Here is a 23047-nt window from a genome sequence, read left to right on the forward strand (position 1 = left end):
TAATGAAAAATTCATCCCTAAGTCCACAGTGTGTTTAAAAATTTATTTTTCTGCTACTTCATGTATCAGTAGATTCACCATAATGAAACAGAAACACTTCTGGTCTGCAGTGTCTTAATTTATATAATGGCATACATTCATTGTATGATATTATATGTATACATGCACTGTTACCTGTCAGATGTGAGACTACTAGTAAGGAATTCCACTAGTGATGTACTTTCTAAAATGTGTAAGGAACCATCAAGAAAATGAGCAGAATCATTCATTACACATTTTAGTAAGTACATCACTAGTGGACTTCCTTACTAGTAGTCTCACATCTGACAGGTGAGACTACTACACTAATGCCTTCTGTACTATTTCAGTACAGAAGGCATTAACAAATCATATCCCTCAGTTTCTAATTTGAAAAGTTCTTGAAAACCTTGAACAATGAAATTCCTAATATACCCTCCAGGGGTGTACCATAGTATCATAGAATACTATGACAGCAGATGTCATATGATATATATGGCATCTGCCAAGACTTAGTGTTGTAAGATCTTATATTTCAATCTTCTAAGCCACTTCTTACGCATCAATCCACCTAGATCTTGGTCTCCCTCATCTGTAGTCTCTAGTCTTTGATCAACTGCATTACTTCTAACCCAGCTCTCAAATCCATAAGTTAAAACTGGTATTGTATACCTTTAGTTACTGTTTTTGACTAATTTTTATTCTATATACATTTATTCAGTTTATTCCTGCATGATACCAGCTTGGTTTTTCTTGAAGATCTTCTATAATATTAAAGGTTTTTAGCTGCTGTCATTCCATGCTTTGAACTTATTTGATTCAGAACAATATTATTATTATTATTATTCAGGCCTCCATGGAGTCAAAAGACTCATCATGGGAGGTCCTTCCTAAGAAACAGAGTCTATCAAGAATCATCGAGAGGAGGTTTGTCCCATAAGTATTTGTTTCTTTTCAGTATCTAAATTTATTTACCTTAAAAGAAGATTAGTTTCTTCAGATCTTATTTATTACATTCACTAATCCCAAAAATAAAATGAGAATTGTAATAAAAAATACCAAAAATATTATTTACATAAAATTTGATTTTAAAATATTGCATGTACATAAAGCCTCTCTCTCTCCCACACACACAAGCTAAACTTGATGTAAAAGAAACAAAAAAAATTCATTATTGTTTTACAAACAAACAAAGCAAAAAGAAAATAAATATTTTGCTAATCTCTTTTTAGAATTAACGACTTCAGATTTCTGATACATTCACTCCAATAATTTCCAAAATATTAGAGGCCTTCCTCTAGATTTATATTTTCTGGTTTGTCTCCATTTGAAGTGGGAGGAAGGCTCTCTTATTTAAATCTGTTAATTAATCTCTGATTTCATTTCTTAATTTTCTACTCTCCTTTCAAAAAAGCTATTCCATTTTTTGGAGGGGGAAGATTAATACATTTAATTTTATCTCAACCTTTTTCTAATATAAGATTGCATTACATGAACAGATAATTTATTAAAACACAGAATGCAGTGTGTAAATGAAAATCAAAAAATACTCCATGATAGTCACATCTTAAAAAACCAGATCCATCTAAAAATAATAATTGTTTATAGAAATATCTCTTTTTATAATTATAATTTGGACTTAAATTATAACCTCAAAACTTTCCCTACTGCTAAAAGAGTTGGTAGAGTCAAATTGTTCATAAAATTTTCTGAATTTCCAAAATCAAGGATTTTTTTTTACAATTCCTTCAGGTGCTGTAGATTTATGAATTTAGCTTAAGTTTTCATTTGAATTAAAGTCTTGAAATGAAAAAAATTCATCTGTATATAAATCACTCCTTTTTATAATTCATAATTATCCTCACTAAAGCTTAAACTTCTATGCTCCTTGTCTTAGAATTTATGGATCTCCTTAATATTCCTTCACTTCAGACTATCTTCTTTAAATTTACACCTGATATTATTGAGTATTTATTCACATAATCTTTTTAGCCTATCAGAATGAGTTCTGATTTATCCCTATTTGGATAATTAATATCCCACTGTCTTCACTGTCTTATAATTTAGAGATGATGTTCTTTTCACTGTTTTGTATGGGCCTTATACTATAACACCTAATTTTCCTTTCTTTTTTTACAACAGACCGATCCTTTAGCAGATCTAAGTCTCCTAAACTGAAAATGTTTTTCTTTACAAAACTCATTGATCGTTGCTCTGCTCTTTTTCAGTTGATAGTTTACTATATGATTTTATAACTTCCCAAGATGAATTAAAGTTATCTAAAACATTGACTAGATATTCATCAATATTCTCAAATTCAGAGATGTTTGATGATGATTATCTGTTGACAAAAGAGGATCAAAAACATAAACAGCAAAGACTTTTCTTTAATACTTGAATGGACTGCAGAACATTAAACAAATAAGGGAAGAACAAGTTTCAATCTTTCATTTTTCTGTAGGATAAAATAAAATAATTCTGGGTGTTCATATCTACAAATTATTCCTTCAGTAATGCTTTGTGTAACTCTTAATTATTAATTTAATTAAGTTTTATTATTAATTTAATTTTTTAATTACTCTTAATTAAGTAACTCTTAATGCTTTACTATTGTGCTAGCTTTTTGGTCCTGTATGGGAAAAGCTTCTGGAAACCTAAACCTTTAGTATCTGTTAGGTAGCTACGTTCGCGTGACATGAAAACCTAAACCTTGATAACATATCTACAAAACTAGTATGAATCTGTTACCCTTCTCTGTTTGTGGAAGGAGACCTATAATATCATCTGGAAAGGTTTAACAGAACAGGCAGGTGAACTGATTGTAGTTGTGCCTTTCCTCTAGAAGGAGTTGTAATTGAACACAAGCAACAGGTCTTAACAAAATTCTCAACTTCTTTACTTAATTAACATTGAAATGTTTGACACATGTTGCAAGGTTTTTCTAAAACTCACATGTACTACCAGAGGAGTAGAATGATAATGATAAAGAATCCAAGATATCATTTCACTTGGAGCTGTTACTTCATGCTTATCATTTATTAGACTCGTCTTACATATGATATCTAAATCATAAAGAAAGTTGCAATACTTGCCAGTAATTTTTTTATTTACTTTACTCTGAAGTTACTGTCATGTAAACATTTCTCTGAAAAGGGTCTTCTTTTTGATCCAAAATTATTTTCTCTGCACTCCAGTCTTCTTCACTCAAAAGTATTACAGTTTGTCCAGAAGCTGAAACTGGGACAACACAAGCAGTTTTTATTTGGATGCACTCTACTTTTCATCAGAGACTTTCTTTAATATCTGACATGGAAAGATGGTATGCCACTGAGTTTTAAATTCCTGGGGTATAACCTTAATATTAAATTCTTATATTTCCAAGTGCCATCTAATTATTCTTTTTGTCCTTTATCTTGTTTATAAAAAGACAAAGGCTTACAATCAGATTTGACTTCAATGTCTTAACTATATAAAAGATATTTTTGTTTCCTCAATGGAAGAAGAATTGCTACAGCTTCTTTGTCTATTGCTGAGTAGTTAAGTTCAGAGCTACCTCTGAAGGAAAGCTATGGATATTAATCCTTATCTCCCTTTTCTCCACTACTGCAGTAGTGCAATCAAATGATGCATCAGCTGAGATGTACAATTTTTCTCTCAGTCTGAGGTGACCTAAAACTGAAGAACTGTTAAGAGCTTGCTTCAAATGTGCCTTCTGCTCCTTAATCCCCTTCCCCACCACCACTTAAATCTTGCTCTCTTTTTTTTTTTTTTTTTTTTTTTTTTGAGAGAGCTTTTTACATCAAAGGAGCTATGCAGAGCAATTTGGAAATTGAAATTTATTGCCCTAAAAAGTCTCATTCTTCTTTCTTAGGAGAATTAAATGAATTAAGGACAGACATGTTTTCTCCATCAAATCTTATTTCATTTTGATGTACAAAACTCATCCAAGGATAAGTAGCACTTTGAATTCTGCTTGAGATGCAACTTGGAAATAAATGATTTTCATAACTTGCCAAGACTGTCAATGCTATAAAAATAAGCAAATAAATCATGACTCCTTTTCCCAATATATCAGACAAAACCATATTATTAGTGCGTGAAAGGTTTGAGCTAAATTTTTGTACCCTGGGGCATCTTGATTAATTACACCTAGCTCATGGTGTTGTCAAGGTAATGTCTATCCTCTCTCCTTAAAGATATCTATTAGCAGCCACTTTTCAACTTTAGCTTTGAAAATACAGAGATGCTAGTAATGCCTCTTTATTGCAAAGAGGAAAGTTTATAGGCTCACTAACTTTGTTAACAGCCTGCAAATCTGCAACAAATCTGAGCTTCCCATTTGGAATATAAGTATAGCATACTTTATATATATGTAAAATATGCTATGTATGTATATATATATATATATAAAGTTTAGCATGCTTTAGTAGTGTCAAATACTACCGTACAAACATTTACTTGGAGAGAAGGTTCAACCACATTGATTTTTGATAAATTAGATATCCTTTCAGTAAAGGATGAACCAAATTTCTTGAATAACTTCTTAAGAAATTTTGAGACCCCAGCCTCAGAAGAAATATTGCTGACTGTTTTTTCAAAACACGCTCTTAGATGAATGCTGTATCAGATGAAATATCATATTTTTCAAGTATGCAAATCTCTTGAAGATCTGAAGCTATAAAAGTAGGGGTAAAGAATCACTTGATTGTGAAACTGAAAATTTATAAGTAGGATTTTGGTTTTCCACACCCTGCAACATTATAATTCCTATTTCATAACAACTATGCAAAACCAAAAATTTCCTTACCAAATGATATCAAAAAAGTATTAACAATTGCTAGAGAAATCAAAAATTCATGAGGTACCTTTAAATTAAAATCTGGAAATTTAATAACAGTTATCAGAACTTCAATAAATGCCTTTTGAGAGTCACAGATAAATATGAATTTCCACTTTCCCTTATAAAAACTATCTTTTATCATTTGAAAAAAAATTCCATGTTATGACAGAAATATGCATGCCTATGTCCAAGAGCACTTTGCATAGGATTCCTAAAATAATTATATGTACAATATCCATAGGCTCTAAGTTAATGGAGACTAAAGTAGTCAAGCATTTTCCAATCCTAAATGCTTGAAATTAAAATTGGAAATGTGAACTGAATTACTATCCTTACCATGATTTAAACAATGGTTCCAGTGCTTATGAGTTTGTAATGCATGTAAATCAGAATTCTTCAGTTTACTAGAATTAGAAGAGTGGAAAACCTGAACCATTTGACAGAGAGAGTTTGGCAAAACTAGTGTGTGACCCCTTTTCATTACAACTATAACAGTGTTGATTCTCCCTTTTCAATTGCCCTCCTTGTCCTTATTAAAAAGGTGCCTATGAAGCTCTTGTAAGAGACTCATGCTTTGTTTCCAACTTCTTCTTCTTGATTTTCTTCTTAATTAAAGGAGATGAACAATTCATATTTTCTAGGTTTTCTTGAAAGTTTAGGGATATTTTTGTAGATTTTATTGTTTCAACTGAATGAAAGTATTGCCCATATGAAAAGCTAACATTCCTTACTAGATTCTTTTTTTCTTTTAAATCTGCTTGATATGCAACTCAGAAATAACTTATTTTCATAACTTTCCAAAACTGTCAATGTTGACAGCTAATACTATGTCCATTGCTTGTTCCATTTTCTCAACATTCTTCTTATGAACACTCTTTTTTCAATTCAGGTTTCAAGCCATTTCTAAAGTGTAAAAGAAAAAAGAAGTGTTTTAAGAAATCATCAGATATCTTTACATCATATCCCAAAATAGTATCAGCAAGCCTGCTGTAAAACTGAGAGACATTTCCTTTGTTCCCTTAAGCACATTCATGAATTTTCCAGAGAATAAGACATATCCAGTTTCTGGGAAATTCCTATAACATGAGAGATTTAAATGTCACATAATCAGCCGCCTGCCTCACTCTTCTAAAATTATGAGCAGATCTCTTTGCTTTTCTTTGTAATTTTGATTTTATATAAGTAACAGTTGGGTATCTGACCATTTACCAAGAGACCTAATATTGCAGTAGTTTCAAAAAATACCTCAATTAGTAGATTTTGAAAATTCTTCTTTTTTTAGCAATGGAATATAATTATTTGCATTTTCATTAACTGTTATAAATAAAATCCCAAAATAAATTTAAATTAAATTGAAAAGAAAAGTCAGAGGAATAAAAAAACAACAACAACTAGAGAATACTGTTTATTCTTAATTCTTTTTGTATTCTTTGATTATTCTATCTGAATAATTTCACTAGGCTCGATCAGGAGCCTGGTGAAATTATTTATTGGGGTGTGAGCTTATGCAGATCTAAAGTCAGGGAGACTAGATCATCATCATCATGAGACAAATAGTGAGAATATATATGTGTAAATTCCGATAAGGTTTGAAACATGATAATTATATGAATGTTAGAGTACGGTTATGAATCTGAATGGATGAACCTATGTTTTGTGTGTGTGGAGCAGGGCAGAAAGAGAAAGCTGATCAACTGGGTCAAGCAGATTGCAGATGAAAGTGTACAAAATCCTAGGAGGCAACTTATGTCTATGAACAAATTCCAGGAGCTTCAGGAACAAAGGGGTTGAGTTCGATGTCTTATTGAATACATTTTGTCCTAAGATTATTAGTTTTAGTGAAACCTGGCTCTGTGTCAGATGTAGTAACTGGAATTGAGTGCAAAGAGTAGAGTATATCTAGTTAGCAGTAAATTTTAGGCTATGTGGTGTGAAGTTAGGAAACTGGATAAAATGCACTGCCAAATTATTCTGATTGATACTAAATGTGTAATCATTATAGGCAACTTAAATTTATTGAAGATCATTGGGTAGCAGAGAAAACTTATGATAAGAATGAAGCAGAATTTATTGAACTATTGCAAAACAACCTTCTCTAATCAGCATGTGAAAGAAGGCACTGAAAGTCAAAGAATGCTTGCTAGATTTGATCGTAGCATCAGAAGAGGTCTCAAAGCAGAATTTATTGAACTGTTGCAAGACAACTTTCTCTAATCAGCATGTGAAAGAAGGCACTGAAGGTCAAAGAATGCTTGCTAGATTTGATCGTAGCATCAGAAGAGGTCTCAGCCAAGAATGCAACAGTTTGGCCACCAATTGGTGACAGTAATCATGCATACCAACCTGGGAAGTAGCTATGGATCTTCCAGGTAGGGACAGGTTACATGAACTACAAAGTTGGAAATCATGAATGACAAACTCAGGCGAATACTATCTTTGGTCCCATTGTATCAGTTACCGAATCAGAAGGATATCAGCAGTGCCTGCGAAGCTTTGAAAAAATGCTTAAATAATGCAGTATCTGAATATGTCACTGGAGTTCAAGTAGCAAATTATGGATGGAAGTGAAATGGATGTGCAACCTTATTAACAAGAGATCCATAAGAAGAGGACAAAGTGGAAGGAATATAGTGAGAATAAGGGTGGGAGAAGGTTGTGAAATGTATGAAGTACAGGCCAGAAAAATTATGAGTATTGTACGGAAGCTAAAGAGCATGAAAAGAAATTGGCTGTGCAGGCTAGAGATAATCCAAAAGGATTTTATTGTTATTCTGCAAGTAAAAGAAAGAATGAATGTGGAAGAATAAGTTCAGCAGCTGATGTTATTTGTATTTGGTATAAGATGAGAATAACTAATACAGAAGTTAATGAGGGAGAGAATTTAACCTTGCAGCTGTTAAAAAGCATTTACAGTATTTGTTGCGAACTACATGCACGTACATAGTCTTGCCATAAATACTGTTACAACTTCTGCACCCCCCCCCCCCACACACACACACTTCCCCCACAGAATTGCACAAGTCTGGTTCCATTAGTGGCACTGTGCACAGCCAACATTTGCATGCTTATCAGCAGAGAGAGAGCTGTATAGCTGTACAGGTTAACATGCAGTTGGAGGGATTATGAGAACCGTGTAGCTGTAATCGCACTTTACAAGATTGGAGTGCAGCTACCTGTTATTTTCAACATGCTAAAAACACTTGAGATCAGTAGGATGTTTGTGTATCGGACTATTAACCATTATAGCAATACAGACGATATATCTAACTGCCAAAAAACAGGTCGACCATGCTGTGTTAGGATGCAACATCTTGTGAGGGCTGAGAAGGCTTGCCTCTGCTGTAATCCTATGAGAATGCAGAAAGTGATGTTGCAAGAGATGAATGTTTTGCAAAGAAAGATGTCACATGTACTAACTGATGACCTGAGGGGTGAGAAAGCCTATCATCGCTCTACTGGGCACTTCTTAAAACTACAATTTATGTGGTAGAGTGTGATAAAATCAAAGGCACCTCTCTGGTGGTACACAAATAACAGACACAGAGATATCCTCTTCACAGATGAGAAGATTTTCATCATTGAAGAGTCATTTAACCACCAAAATGATTGGGTATATGTCCCAGATGGTTGCACAGCACATGCCATAGCATCCAGGAACCAGAGAGGTCATCACTCCACATCAGTGATGGCTTGGTGTGGGGGGGGGGGGGTGTATCAGGAGGTATCTAAATTGCATTTCTGCAAAAAAGGGGTTGAACATCTGCCAAAATATATCATGACACTGTGCCAGAACTTCTGATATGGCCCCTGAACAACACCTCATTTCACAGTAGGCAGCGGACTTTCCAACAGGACTCAGCCCCTGCACACAAGAAGCACAAAACAGCGGTTGGAGGCGAATGTGCCCGACCACATATCACCACCTGAGTGCCCATCTGGAGGGCCTGATCTGAATCTGTTGGACTTGAAATTGCAGTCAGAGCTTGAGAGAGTAGCTTGCAAGAAATGACACCCGCAGCATTGCCAGCCTGAAGGTAGATTCGGAGTGAGCATTGTTTCTGTTGGATGCTATGCATGATGCCATTGCTATATGGCCTCACAGACTTCAGGCATGTGTGTGAAGGCAAAAGGAGGACATTTTGAACATTAAGTGCTGCTATATGCACATTATACATGTGGTTTGTATGTGCTGAAGGCTGTAAATGATTTACTGATAGATTAAAGGTTTATGTGCTGTTTAAGTTATAATAGTATTTATGGCTGTCATATACCTATGACAAAGTTTAATTTATAAATTAAGCACAGTAAGAAATTAACAATAACTACAATAATAAAATAGAACATTTATATCAATATACTGCAATAAAAGTTATGAATTGGAATCTTAGCAACATCAGCATATACTGGTATTTTCACATTATACGTGTGTATGAAATGGTGAAGTGGTCAAATATATTAAAATGTAGTTTAAAATATAAAAAACGAAAATGTTAAACTGAAAGTACCATAGTCCCTCCACCTTATTTGCAGGGGATACATTCCAAGACCCTCCTGCAAATACCTGAAACCGCAGGTAGTACCAAATCCTATATATACGATGTTTTTTCCTATGCATACATACATACATACATACCTATGACAAAGTTTAATTTATAAATTAGGCACAGTAAGAAATTAACAATAACTACAATAATAAAATAGAACATTTATATCAATATACTGCAATAAAAGTTATGAATTGGAATCTTAGCAACATCAGCATATACTGGTATTTTCACATTATACGTGTGTATGAAATGGTGAAGTGGTCAAATATATTAAAATGTAGTTTAAAATATAAAAAACGAAAATGTTAAACTGAAAGTACCATAGTCCCTCCACCTTATTTGCAGGGGATACATTCCAAGACCCTCCTGCAAATACCTGAAACCGCAGGTAGTACCAAATCCTATATATACGATGTTTTTTCCTATGCGTACATACATACATACATACCTATGACAAAGTTTAATTTATAAATTAGGCACAGTAAGAAATTAACAATAACTACAGTAATAAAATAGAACAATTATATCAATATACTGCAATAAAAGTTATGAATTGAAATCTTAGCAACATCAGCATACTTTTTTTTTATTATTTATTTATTTATTATTTTATGAACTTGAGAACTTTCATCTTTTCACTTAAAAGGAAGCACTTTACGGCTTCTCTTTGGCATATCCGAATTTCCAGCATCATTACTCTTATACTTTGGGGCCATTATTTAAGTAAAATAAGGGTTTACTTGAACATGAGTTTAAAATACTGCAGCAATCAATCTGATAACTGAGAACTACTCAGAACGGTATGCAGTTTAAAACTTATAAATTGTTTATTTCTAGAATTTTTCATTTAATATTTTTAGACTATGGTTGACTGCAGAAAGTGAACCTCAGGATGGGGGGGGGGGGGCTATGGTATCCTCGTTAGTGACATTAGAATTATAGTAAAATGTTCTGAGTTAAATTGAGTTAGTCTCAGAGGTCAGTCTTTTGCTCCTATAGACTGGACAAATCTGCTTTTTAGCACTTGTAGTACTAAATACACCCGTAATACTCACATTGTGATGTTAATTGTGTATGCTTGATGAAATTTAATCAAGTAACTTTAATTTTGAAATAAGTTTCATCTTTTGTAATAATAAAATGAACACATTATGGTGTGATTATTTTTGTTGATGCACCTTACTTATTACCTGTTGACACCCTTATGTGAAATATATATTATACTAGGATAAGAGATATGTATAAAATAATATCCCAGAAAGTATCAATATATTGCTACTTCTTTAGCATTTTTGTAGATTTTTAGCTTTCTGTTGAAATTCATATTGCTGGATAAGCTTCTCATTAAGAAATTTTTGATAACTGAATATTTCTTCTTTATGGAAATATGAACATTGTCACATTTGGGTTTTTCCCTTCTAGTCTCTCACTCTCATAATATCTCTAGTATAGTAACACCATGCACTGGAATACTACCAGATAACCATCCTTGTCATTTAAACTGTAGTAGATTACATGTCTTAGAATGTAGCAGAATTAATGGTCTCCCACTGTTACAAAATGATGAAGCATTGCTTAAAACATGAGATTTCAGCTATTAGAGAAAAAATAAAACCTCTGATTTGTTAATTTAATAATAGATCATATTAAATGTATTGAAGTAGGTTCTTTTGCTTTTTTAGGTGTATATGGCTGTACGCTCAATTAAAGATGGCATTGAATTATTACATCATGGTGAATTACAAGCAGCATTTCAGCAGGCTAAACTTGCATTCATTCATTCTGGTAAGTCTTAACAACAGGTGTTACCAATGCATATCATGCTTTCAGATACAGTAGTGTTGCATTTATCAAAGTGAAGGATTCTCTCTGGTCATTTATGCTCTATGTAATAATGAATAATGTTCTCTCTTCATATTTTCTCAGAAATGTTCAAGTACACCCATTCGACATCACTGGTGGCAAAGGTCCTACTCTATATCCTCTCTTATATTCATCCTCGGCATAAATTGGCCAGCCTGGTTTACCTAGTGGTTAGCATATCCATTTTCCAGTGGATATACTAGCCATCCAGCTAACAACTCTCACCTAAAGATGTTCACAAGCTTCCGTTGGCTTGAGTGTTTATGATTGTCTTTAAGTGAAAAGCAAATTTTATCTTCTAGTGTTGGACCACCACTGCCCTGCTTACTTGAATGCCTGAAGTAGCTTGAGAAAGTTCCACATTTGATCTCTAGAGCAGAATGAAAAGTCTGAAGATCTAATGCTTAATGAATCTCTGATCCATAGCCCACTAGCTCACTCCCTAACCTCAAAATCCTATATATAATTTGTTCATAGTACCCCTTGTTCCTCTTCCATAACAGCGACTTAAACACTGATTGCCTTGCCATTCTACAGTGGGGGGGGGGGGGGGAGAACATCTCTTTCAAGAAAGATCTCACTTTGCATCTGTTATACCCTGATGCAAAGTGAGGGAATTTAGATAAATATGTATAAAGGAAAGTTGCCTGAGACAAAGTGTAAATTAAGAGAGTTATGGTTTTGTATTGATATTAAATCCGATGTAAGGACATTTTGTAAAAGAAACACTAGAACATATTCTGTGTGAAAGATAGTCCAAGGTTCAAGGACACACTGACGATTGTCCCCCCGGCAGTCGCGTGCTTGGCGCATGGAGTAAACAAGCAGGAGAGAACGGATGTCATGAGGTCATGTGACATAGGAAATCAAGATGCCGGATGAACAGCGGTTTTTTTTTTTACCGATAGGGTGAACGTATAAAAGGGTTAGGAACCCCTTCCCCCTCGCTCTCTTGGTCTTTCGTTGTGAGGAGTTCTCACATTTCCTCGAGTAGTGAAGGTTTAGTCTGGTGCTGGTTTGGGGATGGCCAAATGATACCTCTAGACTAGGACGATGTTACAGCGGGTAACCCTGTCCTAGATTCCTGGAAAGTAGTGGCAGACCATGCCGTTGAAAGGTCAGCAGATGCACACGTCCCGAAGTCTAAGCTGGTCTAAACTATCAATACAGCCACTCTCAAACCAGTGCTTTGGCTATGCTTTGTTGATGATTTGCTTGCTATTTGGCCACATGGTCCAGATACATTGTATGCATTCTTAGTGCATTTAAATAGCCAACACCCAAAAATCCACTTTACAATGGAACTGGAAGCTAATGACTGTCTGCCCTTCCTGGATACACTAATCACACATCTTCCAGATGGTTCCTTATCTTTTTTTTTTGTTTATAGAAAACTCACACAAACAGTCACACCATCACCGATATCTCAACAGTATGGTATCCTAAAAACACTAACCCACAGAGCTAGAGTGATTTTTTTCCATTGACAATGTTCTTACTGCTGAACTAACACACATCACACCTTCATACCCCAATGGCTATAATTCCCATAGGATATAAAAAAAATACTGAAATGCTCTTCATAAATCCCCCCCCCCCCCACTGTCTACCACAGAAGACTACAGCAAAACTGTCACCATCCCATACATTCAAGGCACATCTGAAAAGATATTTAGAGTACTTAATAAACATCAGCTATGCACTGTATTTAAACCTTATATGAAATTGGCAACTCTGATCTGTTCACCCAAGGACAGAATTTCTTCTTAATCAGATCCAGGAGTCTATGAAGTGCCCTGTTCATGTGATCAAACTTACTTTGGACCGAAAACAACTGTGGACATCAGCTTCAGTGAACATAAAAAATGCATCCGGCACTGTCGTTATGGCAAGTCGGGTCTAGCAGACCATGCCTTAGATACCCCTGCACACAGAATCAATTGGAAAAAGACAAAAGTGCTACACCGAAGTCATAAGTCAGAGAGATTGTTTTTGGAATCAACAGAAGCCTTGAAACATACTCCAAAGCTCAATCAGTATGGCTGTATAAATTTTCCAAAAATTTGGGAGACAGTCATCTTAAGACCATGGTGCCTAAGGACTTTAGTCTTTGTGTTGTCTGGCAATTGTTTAAACTAGTCCCATTGTTATACCAGATTACTGTTGTTTCGCATGTTGTGACACTGTTTTTGTGTTCTGAATATGCTGGATATAATACCAGAGAAATATCAGCAAATAAGTTAATAAATAGTAAGTCTGTGTTCTCATCAATGCCATTAAAAATAAATTAATAGTTTGTTGTAGAAAGCCCCAACCTTGCTGAGATTTCTTTAAGCTTCAGCCATCTGTCATCGAGCAGTTCCTCCTCAACAAAGAGAGACTTTTTCCTCAGTTATCACTTCCACAGGGCGACCATCACGAGGATCATCTTCCATGCTCTCTTCCTAGGCAAAACTATTTAGCCCATTCCTTGATGGTGGAATATAAAGGAGAAACTTCTCCATAAACACCATCCAATCGCTGTTTGATAGCACTTGGAGAAAGCCCTTCTTTGGTGAAAAACTTTATCACAATTTACTCAATTTTTAACATTACAGCCACTTAGTGTGCCACGTGTTAGTCAAATGAGTGCCTCCAACTGAATGATGCAGGTAGAGAGTTGAAACTGATACATTAACCTTTCCATAGATGATGCTATCTGTCATACATTTTGAAATTGGCACAAATTCTGTATTCTGTCAGGTCAGAAACTTTTGGTCCTTACCTCGAAAGAAGACAAAATTAATTATTGTTCTAGGTGTTTATCAGAACTTTTGTCTGATAACCCCCCCCCCCATAGATGTTGTGGCCTTACAAGAAGACTTGAATAGACGGAGTGAATGGGCACAGGAGCGGAGATGCCAGTTCAATGTTGTGAAATGTAAGGTTTTAAACTTGGGAAAACAAAGATGGGATGTAGAATTTACTCTTGGTGGGGATGTATTGTTGGATGTAGAGGAAATAAAAGATCTTGGAGTGATAGTGGATAAAGATCTAAAATTTAGAGGACATATTGTCAAAATTGTGAAGCCAACACAACAAATTCTAGCAATGATGACAGAAGACACTGACTTGTAGAGATAAGGAGATTCTTGTTCCATTGTATAAGGCCTTGATCAGGCCACATATGAACTACTTGTGCACAGATTTGGTCACCTGGTATTCAAAAGGACAAAGAGATGTTGAAAATGGTCCAGAGGCGACTTACTAAGGTAGTATCTGATCTCTGGAATGTTGAATAAGAAAGGTTGAGAAGATGCAATTTACAGTGTCTAGTGGATAGGAGGAAGAGGGGGTGATATGATAGACATACAAGTTGGTAGGAGATTGCTATAAGATTAATGTTGAAAAGGTTTTTCATAAAATGGTGAAAGATTGGGGAAGAATAAGAGATCATCCCTGGAAGCTATATAAGGAGGTGTGAGCAAGTGAGTGAGAAGCAGGTTTTTTGCATGGAGAGTTGTGAATGATTGGAATGCCTTGCCTGAGGGGTGTGGAGTCTGCAGAGAATTTGAATGTGCTTAAGACAAGGTATGATAAGCTGTATATACAGGGTGTTCGGGATAAATTTGACATATTTATAATTAATTATATTTTTCCGTAAGTTACATGTATTAACACACACTTCTCTTCATTTAAAAGTTTGGACCCTTCTTCATTCATATACAAGATGTCAGAAAGGATGGATAGCTGGAACCCACCTGAATCATGGAAGAGAATAACTTGTATCATGATGATTCGTGCCCGCCATCAAAATAAGGATATTACGACTGCTGCCCAATGCTCCCTGAATACAGTAAAAACAATCAGGCATGAACTAGAGACTTGCAATGGTGACTACGAGGATGTAGCAAGAAGAAAGATCCCTAGCAGACGATCTGATTGCGTTCGTACAGCAGAATTCCTCGCAAATCTGCAGGAACAGGTGTTGAAGAACCCTGGCATTGGAATTCGGGCTTTGTTCGTGGAGTTGCTAACTGTAGTCAAGCCCTGGATAACAAGGGTAGCCAATGGTAGGCCGTATGTATGGCAGCAGGATTCGGCCCCTTGCCACACCTCTGGGAAAAGTCAAAAATGGTTGTCTGAAAATTTCTACGACTTCACCAGTCCAAATGTTTGGCCTCCAAACTCCCCAGACCTTAACCCCATGGATTATTTTGTATGGGGCGCAGTTGAAAAAGACACCAATCGCACTTCCAGTAATACAAAAGCCCAGTTAATGGATAAAATTAAAACAGTTTTTGCGGCCCTTCCCAGGGAGACTGTAGCATCAGCTTGTTCGAGGTTCCGAAGCAGAATTGAAGCTGTGATCGATGCTAATGGTGGTTATTTTGAGTAAATCTTGTTGATAGTATTGTAATTAACTCTGCCTGTATTGTTTTTTTGTCAATTCGTTAAATTTAATAGATACAAAGAAGATTTTCTTTTTCCTTACGAAACTATCAAATTTATCCCGAACACCCTGTATGACAAAGGGACATCCTAGAGCAGGGATTCTCAACCTATGGTACACATACCATAGGTAGTGTAGTAATAATAATACTTTTAATACTTTTATTAGCCTAAGTATGGAGTCATTGACTCCATACTTAGGATAATAAAATTCAAATGAAATTAGAAAACAATCTGAACAAAGAGATTTTCTTTAAAAAAAACAAAATTAGTAGCATTATAAAGGGAATAGTTTCCAAGTATAGCTTTCCTTCTTATTTTTCCTTCTTATTTCCTTCTTACTTTCTATTTAATCTACTTACTATCTACTCTACCAATCGACCAACCTTTGTTGGTCGATTGGTAGAGCCTCTGCTACTAATGGCTCAGTTAAGTAAGTTTGAGCGCGGTTAGTAGTTGGAAGGGGCCAATCGTTCGATGCTGTTGGCACACTCTCCCTCGATGAGTCTTTGGACTCCCTGGAGGTGTCAAATAATAATAATAATAATAAATTATATCAGAGGAGGAAAAAAAATCCAAAACATTATAAATGAGAGGAATAGATACTACCTCCAAATATAAAAGAAATAGCCAAGATTTTACATCATTTTAAAATCCAGTAATAATTCAGAAGGCTTGGCCAGATGTTTGGAGTACAACATTCATAGTCCCATTTTATAAAAAGGGAAATAAACAAGAATTATAGAGGAATGTCTTCTCTATCATTGTTACAGGTAAGATTTATATACAAACATACTTGAGAAGAGGCTAAGGGAAATTGCAAAAATTGTAACTTGGGAAAGAACAATCTGGGTTTGGATCAAGTAGAGGTTGCCAAGAAAAGATTTTTACTTTAGGGGTATTATTTCTGGGAAATTCCCATATTACTCCTCTTAAAAAACTATTATTTTTACTGCTATTTTTGTCTGTTTTCGTTTAGGTGTGTCCCTTATTTTAAATACATTGGCTTTTTACTCAAGAATTCTTAGGGTATTATAAGTGTATTTTAAAGGTAAATATATGTAGATTAATATAGGAAGAAATTTTGCACATACCTTGTTTGGAAGTTAGGATGTCTTCTTTCTCCATACTTTTGCTGTTAAGAAGTGAGGGGGGGGGGGGTCGGGAAACGTAGAAAACCACACTTTTCCCATAATGTTCCAATGACGATATTGGATCGAAACAGCTCGTACCCCCGTTAACGCTCTCCCTGCCCTTTTTTTCCATATAATCCTTCCCAAAAAGCGCCCTTAAACATTATAATGTATATATATTATTTAAAAAAAACGGTTTTCTAATTTATTATTATTATTTGACACGTCAAGGGAGTTCAAAGGCTCATCGAGGGAGAATGTGCCAACACCAACGATTGGTCCCCTTCCAACTACTAACCGCACTCAAGCTTACTTAACTGAGCCATTAGTAGCAGAGGCTCTACCAATCGACCAACCTTTGCCAGCGAAGGCAAAGATTGGTCGATTGTCTTATCTTCCAACTTTGCCTCAAACACCCCTCCACGTTTTCTGAACCCCCCCCTTCCTCTCTTAACAGCAGAAGTATGGAGAAAGAAGACATCCTAACTTCCAAACAAGGTATGTGCAAAATTTCTTCCTCTATTAATCTGCATATATTTACCTTTAAAATACACTTACAATACCCTAAGAATTCTTGAGTAAAAAGCCAAGCTATTTAAAATAAGGGAAACTCCTAAATGAAAACAGGCAAAAATAGCCGTAAAAATATTAGATTTTTCATCATTGTCATCGTCATCGTGCATATCAAGGATTTAGGTGCAGCATGGCTTGTTCTGACCTTAGAAGTAATCGTTTAAGGGGATATCCTGATTTTCTTTTTCCTAATGGCTAAGGCTTGTTTTAGTAATCTTTCTGTTTTCATTCTTTGAACATGTTCCATCCATTTATGTTTATATTTTTTAATTTTTTCTATTACTGGTTCTTGGTTTAATTCTTTCATAATTTCGTCGTTTCTTTTATGATCAAATAGGGTATACATTGCAGTTTTTCTCATGAACTTCATTTCTGCTGTTATTAATAATAAATTTAGCTTAATCCTTTATCCAAGTGTGAGCAAACAAAGCTTGCGCCTGAAAGTATCTTCAGGACCGGGGTAAGGTGGTACAACACCAGGCAACTCATTGCAAAGGTGGAGCAAGCTAACATCACTCCTATCTCAGTATCTCCCATAATGCAAAACACATTTCCTTGCAGATATGTATAATGCATTAAAGGAAGGGCTACTACCCAGACTAGTTTCGACCTTTATTGAGGTCTCTTCAGTGGGAGCCAGGCCCAAGTGGAGATAACAGGCAGAAGCATTAGCAAGGTCATCTTTGTTTGTCTTTTTGTTTTATTATCCAGATTTCGCTTCCATACATTAAGACTGGTAAGGATAATGTATTGTATACTTTTAGTCTGGTTTGGTTTAAATATAGAGTTAATTACACCTGTTATTTTTAAATATTTTGCAATTTTTACATTTATATCTTTTTCATTTTCATATGTGATCATACATCTTCTTCTTCTACGCGTTACTCCTGCTTCCTATGCAGGGTCCGCGTGTTACTTTAGATGCGACTTCTTGTTAGTACTACTCCCAACCGACCTGGCGCTGGGGGGGGGGATATATTTTTGACTGTAGAGGCGTATGTTCATGGGGCCAGTTTGCCTGTTTGCGGGATGAAAAACGCCAGATAAACTGGCGGAAAAAACCCTACTGACCGCGCCCAAGACCGGCTAACTTGGCTATGCCTGAGGAAGATCCTCAAATTCCTCACGTCTACAACGGGAATCGAACCTGGGACACTCCTTCCCCAGGCATATGGTTGCGAAGCGCAAAGCCACTAGGCTAACCGCGCGGTTTATATGTGATCATACATCCTAGGTAGTAAAATGAATTCACCTGTTCTAAGATCTTGTTATTTATTACTATTTTAGTTCTTGCTGGATCTTGTCCTTTAAAGGCCATACTTTTTGAATTTTCTGTTGATATTATCATACCATAATCTTTGGCTATCTCATTTAGATCTAAAATAGCTTTCTGTAAGTTATCTTCAGAATTTGTAATTATTATTTGGTCGTTGGCAAAAAGGAGAGTGTTTAAGTTCACTGTAGAAGAAAGTTTAATTCCTCGGTGTAAATTTTTATTCCATTTTATAAGTAGATATTAAAAAGAGTTGAGAGGGGACATCCCTGTCAGACCCGTTGGTTTATCTCTCTCGTATATGATAGCTCGTGATTTAATCTTATTTGTATTTGATTATTTTCATATATACTTGTGATAGCTTTTAGCATATTATTTGGTATTTGTCTTTCTTTTAATATGTTAAATAATAGGTTTCTTTTAACTTTGTCAAATGCTTTTTCAAAGTCAATAAATGCAATACGTGTTTCTAAATTGTATTCTCTTCTTTTCTCTATTATTAATTTTAGGCAAAAGGCTGGGTGTATACATGATTGTCCTTTTCTAAATCCATTCTGTACTTCTAGAATAAAGTTTTCGGAATATTTCATTAGTTTGTTATTTAAGATTCTGCTATATATTTTGTAACAGGAATTTAGTATACTCATCATCATCATCATCATACATATCAAGGATTTAGGCCTAGTATGGCCTGTTCCGGCCTTAGAAGTCATCGTTGAATCGTTTAAGAGGATGTCCTGGTTTTCTTTTTCCTAATGGCTTGTACTTTAAGGCTTGTTTTGGTAATCTTTCTGTTTTTATTCTTTGAACGTGTTTGTTCCATCCATCTATGTTTATATTTTTTAATTTTTTCAGTTACTGGTTCTTGGTTTAATTCTTTCATAATATCTTCGTTTCTTTTGTGATCAAATAGGATATACTTTGCAGTTTTTCTCATAAACTTCATTTCTGCAGTTGTTAATCTTTGTTTGTCTTTTTGTTTTATTGTCCAGATTTCGCTTCCATACATTAACACCGGTAGGGCTAATGTATTGTATACTTTTAGCTTGGTTTGTTTTTGAACTAGGTTTGGTTTAAATATAGAGTTAATTACTCCTGTTATTTTTAAATATTTTGCAATATTTATGTTTATATCTTTTTCATTTTCATAAGTGATCATACATCCTAGGTAGTTAAATGAATTCACCTGTTCTAAGATCTTGTTATCTAATACTATTTTAGTTCTTGCTGGATCTTGTCCTTTAAAGGCCATAGTTTTTGATTTTTCCATTGATATTATCACACCGTAATCTTTGGATATCTCATTTAGATTTAAAATAGCTTTCTGTAAGTTATTTTCAGAATTTGTAATTATTATTTGGTCGTCTGCAAAGAGGACCAAATAATAATTACAAATTTCACCTACAGTTTAGGTTAACTGTAGGTGAAAGTTTAATTCCTTGATGTAAATTTTTACTCCATTTTATTATTATTTCATTTAAGTAGATATTAAAAAGAGTTGCTGAGAGGGGACATCCCTGTCGGATCCCTTGGTTTATCTCTCTTGTATATGATAGCTCATGATTTAATCTTATTTGTATTTGATTATTTTCATATATACTTGTGACAGCTTTTAGGATATTATTTGGTATTTGTCTTTCTTTTAATATGTTAAATAATATGTTTCTTTTAATTTTGTCAAATGCTTTTTCAAAGTCAATAAATGCAATATGTGTTTCTAAATTATATTCTCTTCTTTTCTCTATTATTAATTTTAGGCAGAAGGCTGGGTCTATACATGATCGTCCTTTTCTAAATCCATTTTGTACCTCTAGAATAAAGTTTTCAGAATATTTCATTAGTTTGTTATTTAAGATTCTGCTGTATATTTTGTAACATGAATTTAGTATACTGATACCTCTATAGTTTTTAGGGTCATCTCTATTACCTTTCTTAAAGATAGGAATCACAATTGCTTTTTTCCATTCTATTGGGGGGATACCAGTTGAGTAAATTTTATTTAAAAATAATAAGAGTCTTCCTTTGAATCTTGTTCCTGCGTATTTATATAGTTCTGAACCTAGCTTATCTTCTCCAGGTGATTTTCCGTTTCTTGTTTCTTTCAGGCTGATTTCTAATTCTTCTTCAGTTATTTTCTTTTCATTTTCGTTAATTGTTTGCCAGTTGTCTTTTTTAAAATATTTGTCTGTCCACAGTTCTGTGTAGTAATTTAGAAATTCTTCTAATTTCAATTCAGTGTTTAATTTTATGTTTTCTTTGGTATCTGCATTTAGGTGTTTCAAAATCATATATACATTGGGTCTTATTTTATATAAATCATGTTCTAAATTAGAAACAAATTTATTCCATGATTCTCTGTCTTTTTCTGACTTCTCTTTTAGCTATGGCTCTTATTCTTTTATATTCTGTTTCATCTTCTAATCTTTTACTGCTTAACCATTTGTGATAGGCTTCTTTTTTCTTTTTGATTATTTCTTTGATTGTATCATCTCAGATTTTCGGTTTTTTTCTTTCATTTAAATTTTTGGTCTTTCCTAAACGTTCATTTGCTGCTGCATTTAGTATCGTTTTTATATTAAGTCATTCTATTTCTTCATTTTGTTTTATTTTATCTAGATACTGGTTAATTCTTTGTTCATATAGCCATTGTACATTTGTGTCATTCAATAGTCTAGTTTTATAAACAAATGTTTCAATTTTTCTTTCTGTTCTTGTTACTTGTAGCCATTTAGGTGGTAATCTTAATTTTATTTTAACAAGGAAGTGGTCACTGCTTATTTCATATCCTCTGTGAACTCTAACATCTAGTGAAAATTTTGATGTCTTTTCATTTAATATGAAGTAATCTAATATTGATTTCCATCCTCTTGCTGCCCAAGAATATTTATGTATGTCTTTATGTTTATAGAAGGAATTCATTATTTTTAGGTTATTATAAACTACAAAGTCAATCAATTTTTTACCATTTCTGTTTAGAGTGTGTTCTCCATGTATTTCTATATTATTATTAATTTTCGTGTTTCCAATTTAGTATACTGATACTGCTATAGTTTTTAGGGTCATCTCTATTACCTTTTTTAAAGATAGGAATCACGATTGCTTTTTTCCATTCTATTGGGGGGATACCAGTTGAATCAATTTTATTTAAAAATAATAAGAGTCATTCTTTGAATCTTGTTCCTGCGTATTTATATAGTTCTGAACCTAGCTTATCTTCTCCAGGTGATTTTCTCTTTCTTGTTTCTTTCAGGCTGATTTCTAATTCTTCTTTAGTTATTTCCTTTTCATTTTCGTTAATTGTTTGCCAGTTGTCTTTTTTAAAATATTTGACTGTCCACAATTCTGTGTAGTAATTTAGAAATTCTTCTAATTTCATTTCATTGCTTAATTTTGTTTTCTTTGGTATCTGCATTTAAATGTTTCAAAATCTTATATACATTGAGTCTTATTTTATATAAATCATGTGCTAAATTAGAAACAAATTTGTTCCATGATTCTCTGTCTTTTCTGACTTCTCTTTTAGCTATGCTCTTATTCTTTTATATTCTATTTTATCTTCTAATCTTTTACTGCTTAACCATTTGTGATAGGCTTCTTTTTTCTTTTTCATTATTTCTTTAATTGTATCATCCCAGATCTTCAGTTTTTTCCCTTTTATTGAATTTTTTGGTCTTTTCTAAGCTTTTGTTTGCTGCTGCATTCAGTATCGTTTTTATATTAAGCCATTCTATTTCTATTTCATTTTGTTTTACTTTATCTGTACAATGGCTATATGAAATTCATATAGCCATTGTACATTAGTGTCATTCAATAGTCTAGTTTTATAAAGAAATGTTTTTCTTTCTGTTCTTGTTACTTGTAGCCATTTAGGTGGTAATCTTAATTTTATTTTAACAAGGAAGTGGTCACTGCTTATTTCATATCATCTGTGAACTCTAATATCTAGTGAAAATTTTGATGTCTTTTCATTTAATATAAAATAATCTAATATTGATGTCCATTCTCTTGCTACCCAAGTATATTTATGTATGTCTTTATGTTTATAGAAGGAATTCATTATTTTTAGGTTGTAATAAACTACAAAGTCAATCAATTTTTTACCATTCCTGTTTAGAGTATGTTCTCCATGTATTCCTATGTTATTATTAATTTGTGTTTCCAATTCTTACATTTAAGTCTCCTGCTAAAATTACGTAATCGTTTTTATTTATTTTATTATATATGTTTTGTAGCTGATTATAAAAATCAATATTATCTTGTTCTCTTCCTTCTTCTGGGGCATATAAACTAATTATTGTTAAATAGCTTCTATCTATTTTTATTCTAGCTTCTATTATTCTTTCATTCCATAATTTATAATGTTTTAACT

General features: G+C 33.9%; 1 protein-coding gene across 1 annotated transcript in view; it reads left to right on the forward strand.

Annotated features, from left to right (window-relative positions):
- PIG-S (phosphatidylinositol glycan anchor biosynthesis class S) overlaps positions 1-23047 on the forward strand; it is a 345368-nt gene that overhangs the window by 289833 nt on the left and 32488 nt on the right. The window contains exon 13 of the mRNA XM_090411921.1: positions 11088-11190. Coding sequence (XP_090268047.1) covers positions 11088-11190 — 103 coding nt within the window. The remainder of the gene's footprint in view (positions 1-11087; positions 11191-23047) is intronic.

This window comes from Typopeltis vanoorti, chromosome 22 (assembly GCF_054136105.1).
Source record: "Typopeltis vanoorti isolate ZY-2024b chromosome 22, IOZ_Tvanoo_1.0, whole genome shotgun sequence".
NCBI lineage: Eukaryota > Metazoa > Arthropoda > Arachnida > Uropygi > Thelyphonidae > Typopeltis > Typopeltis vanoorti.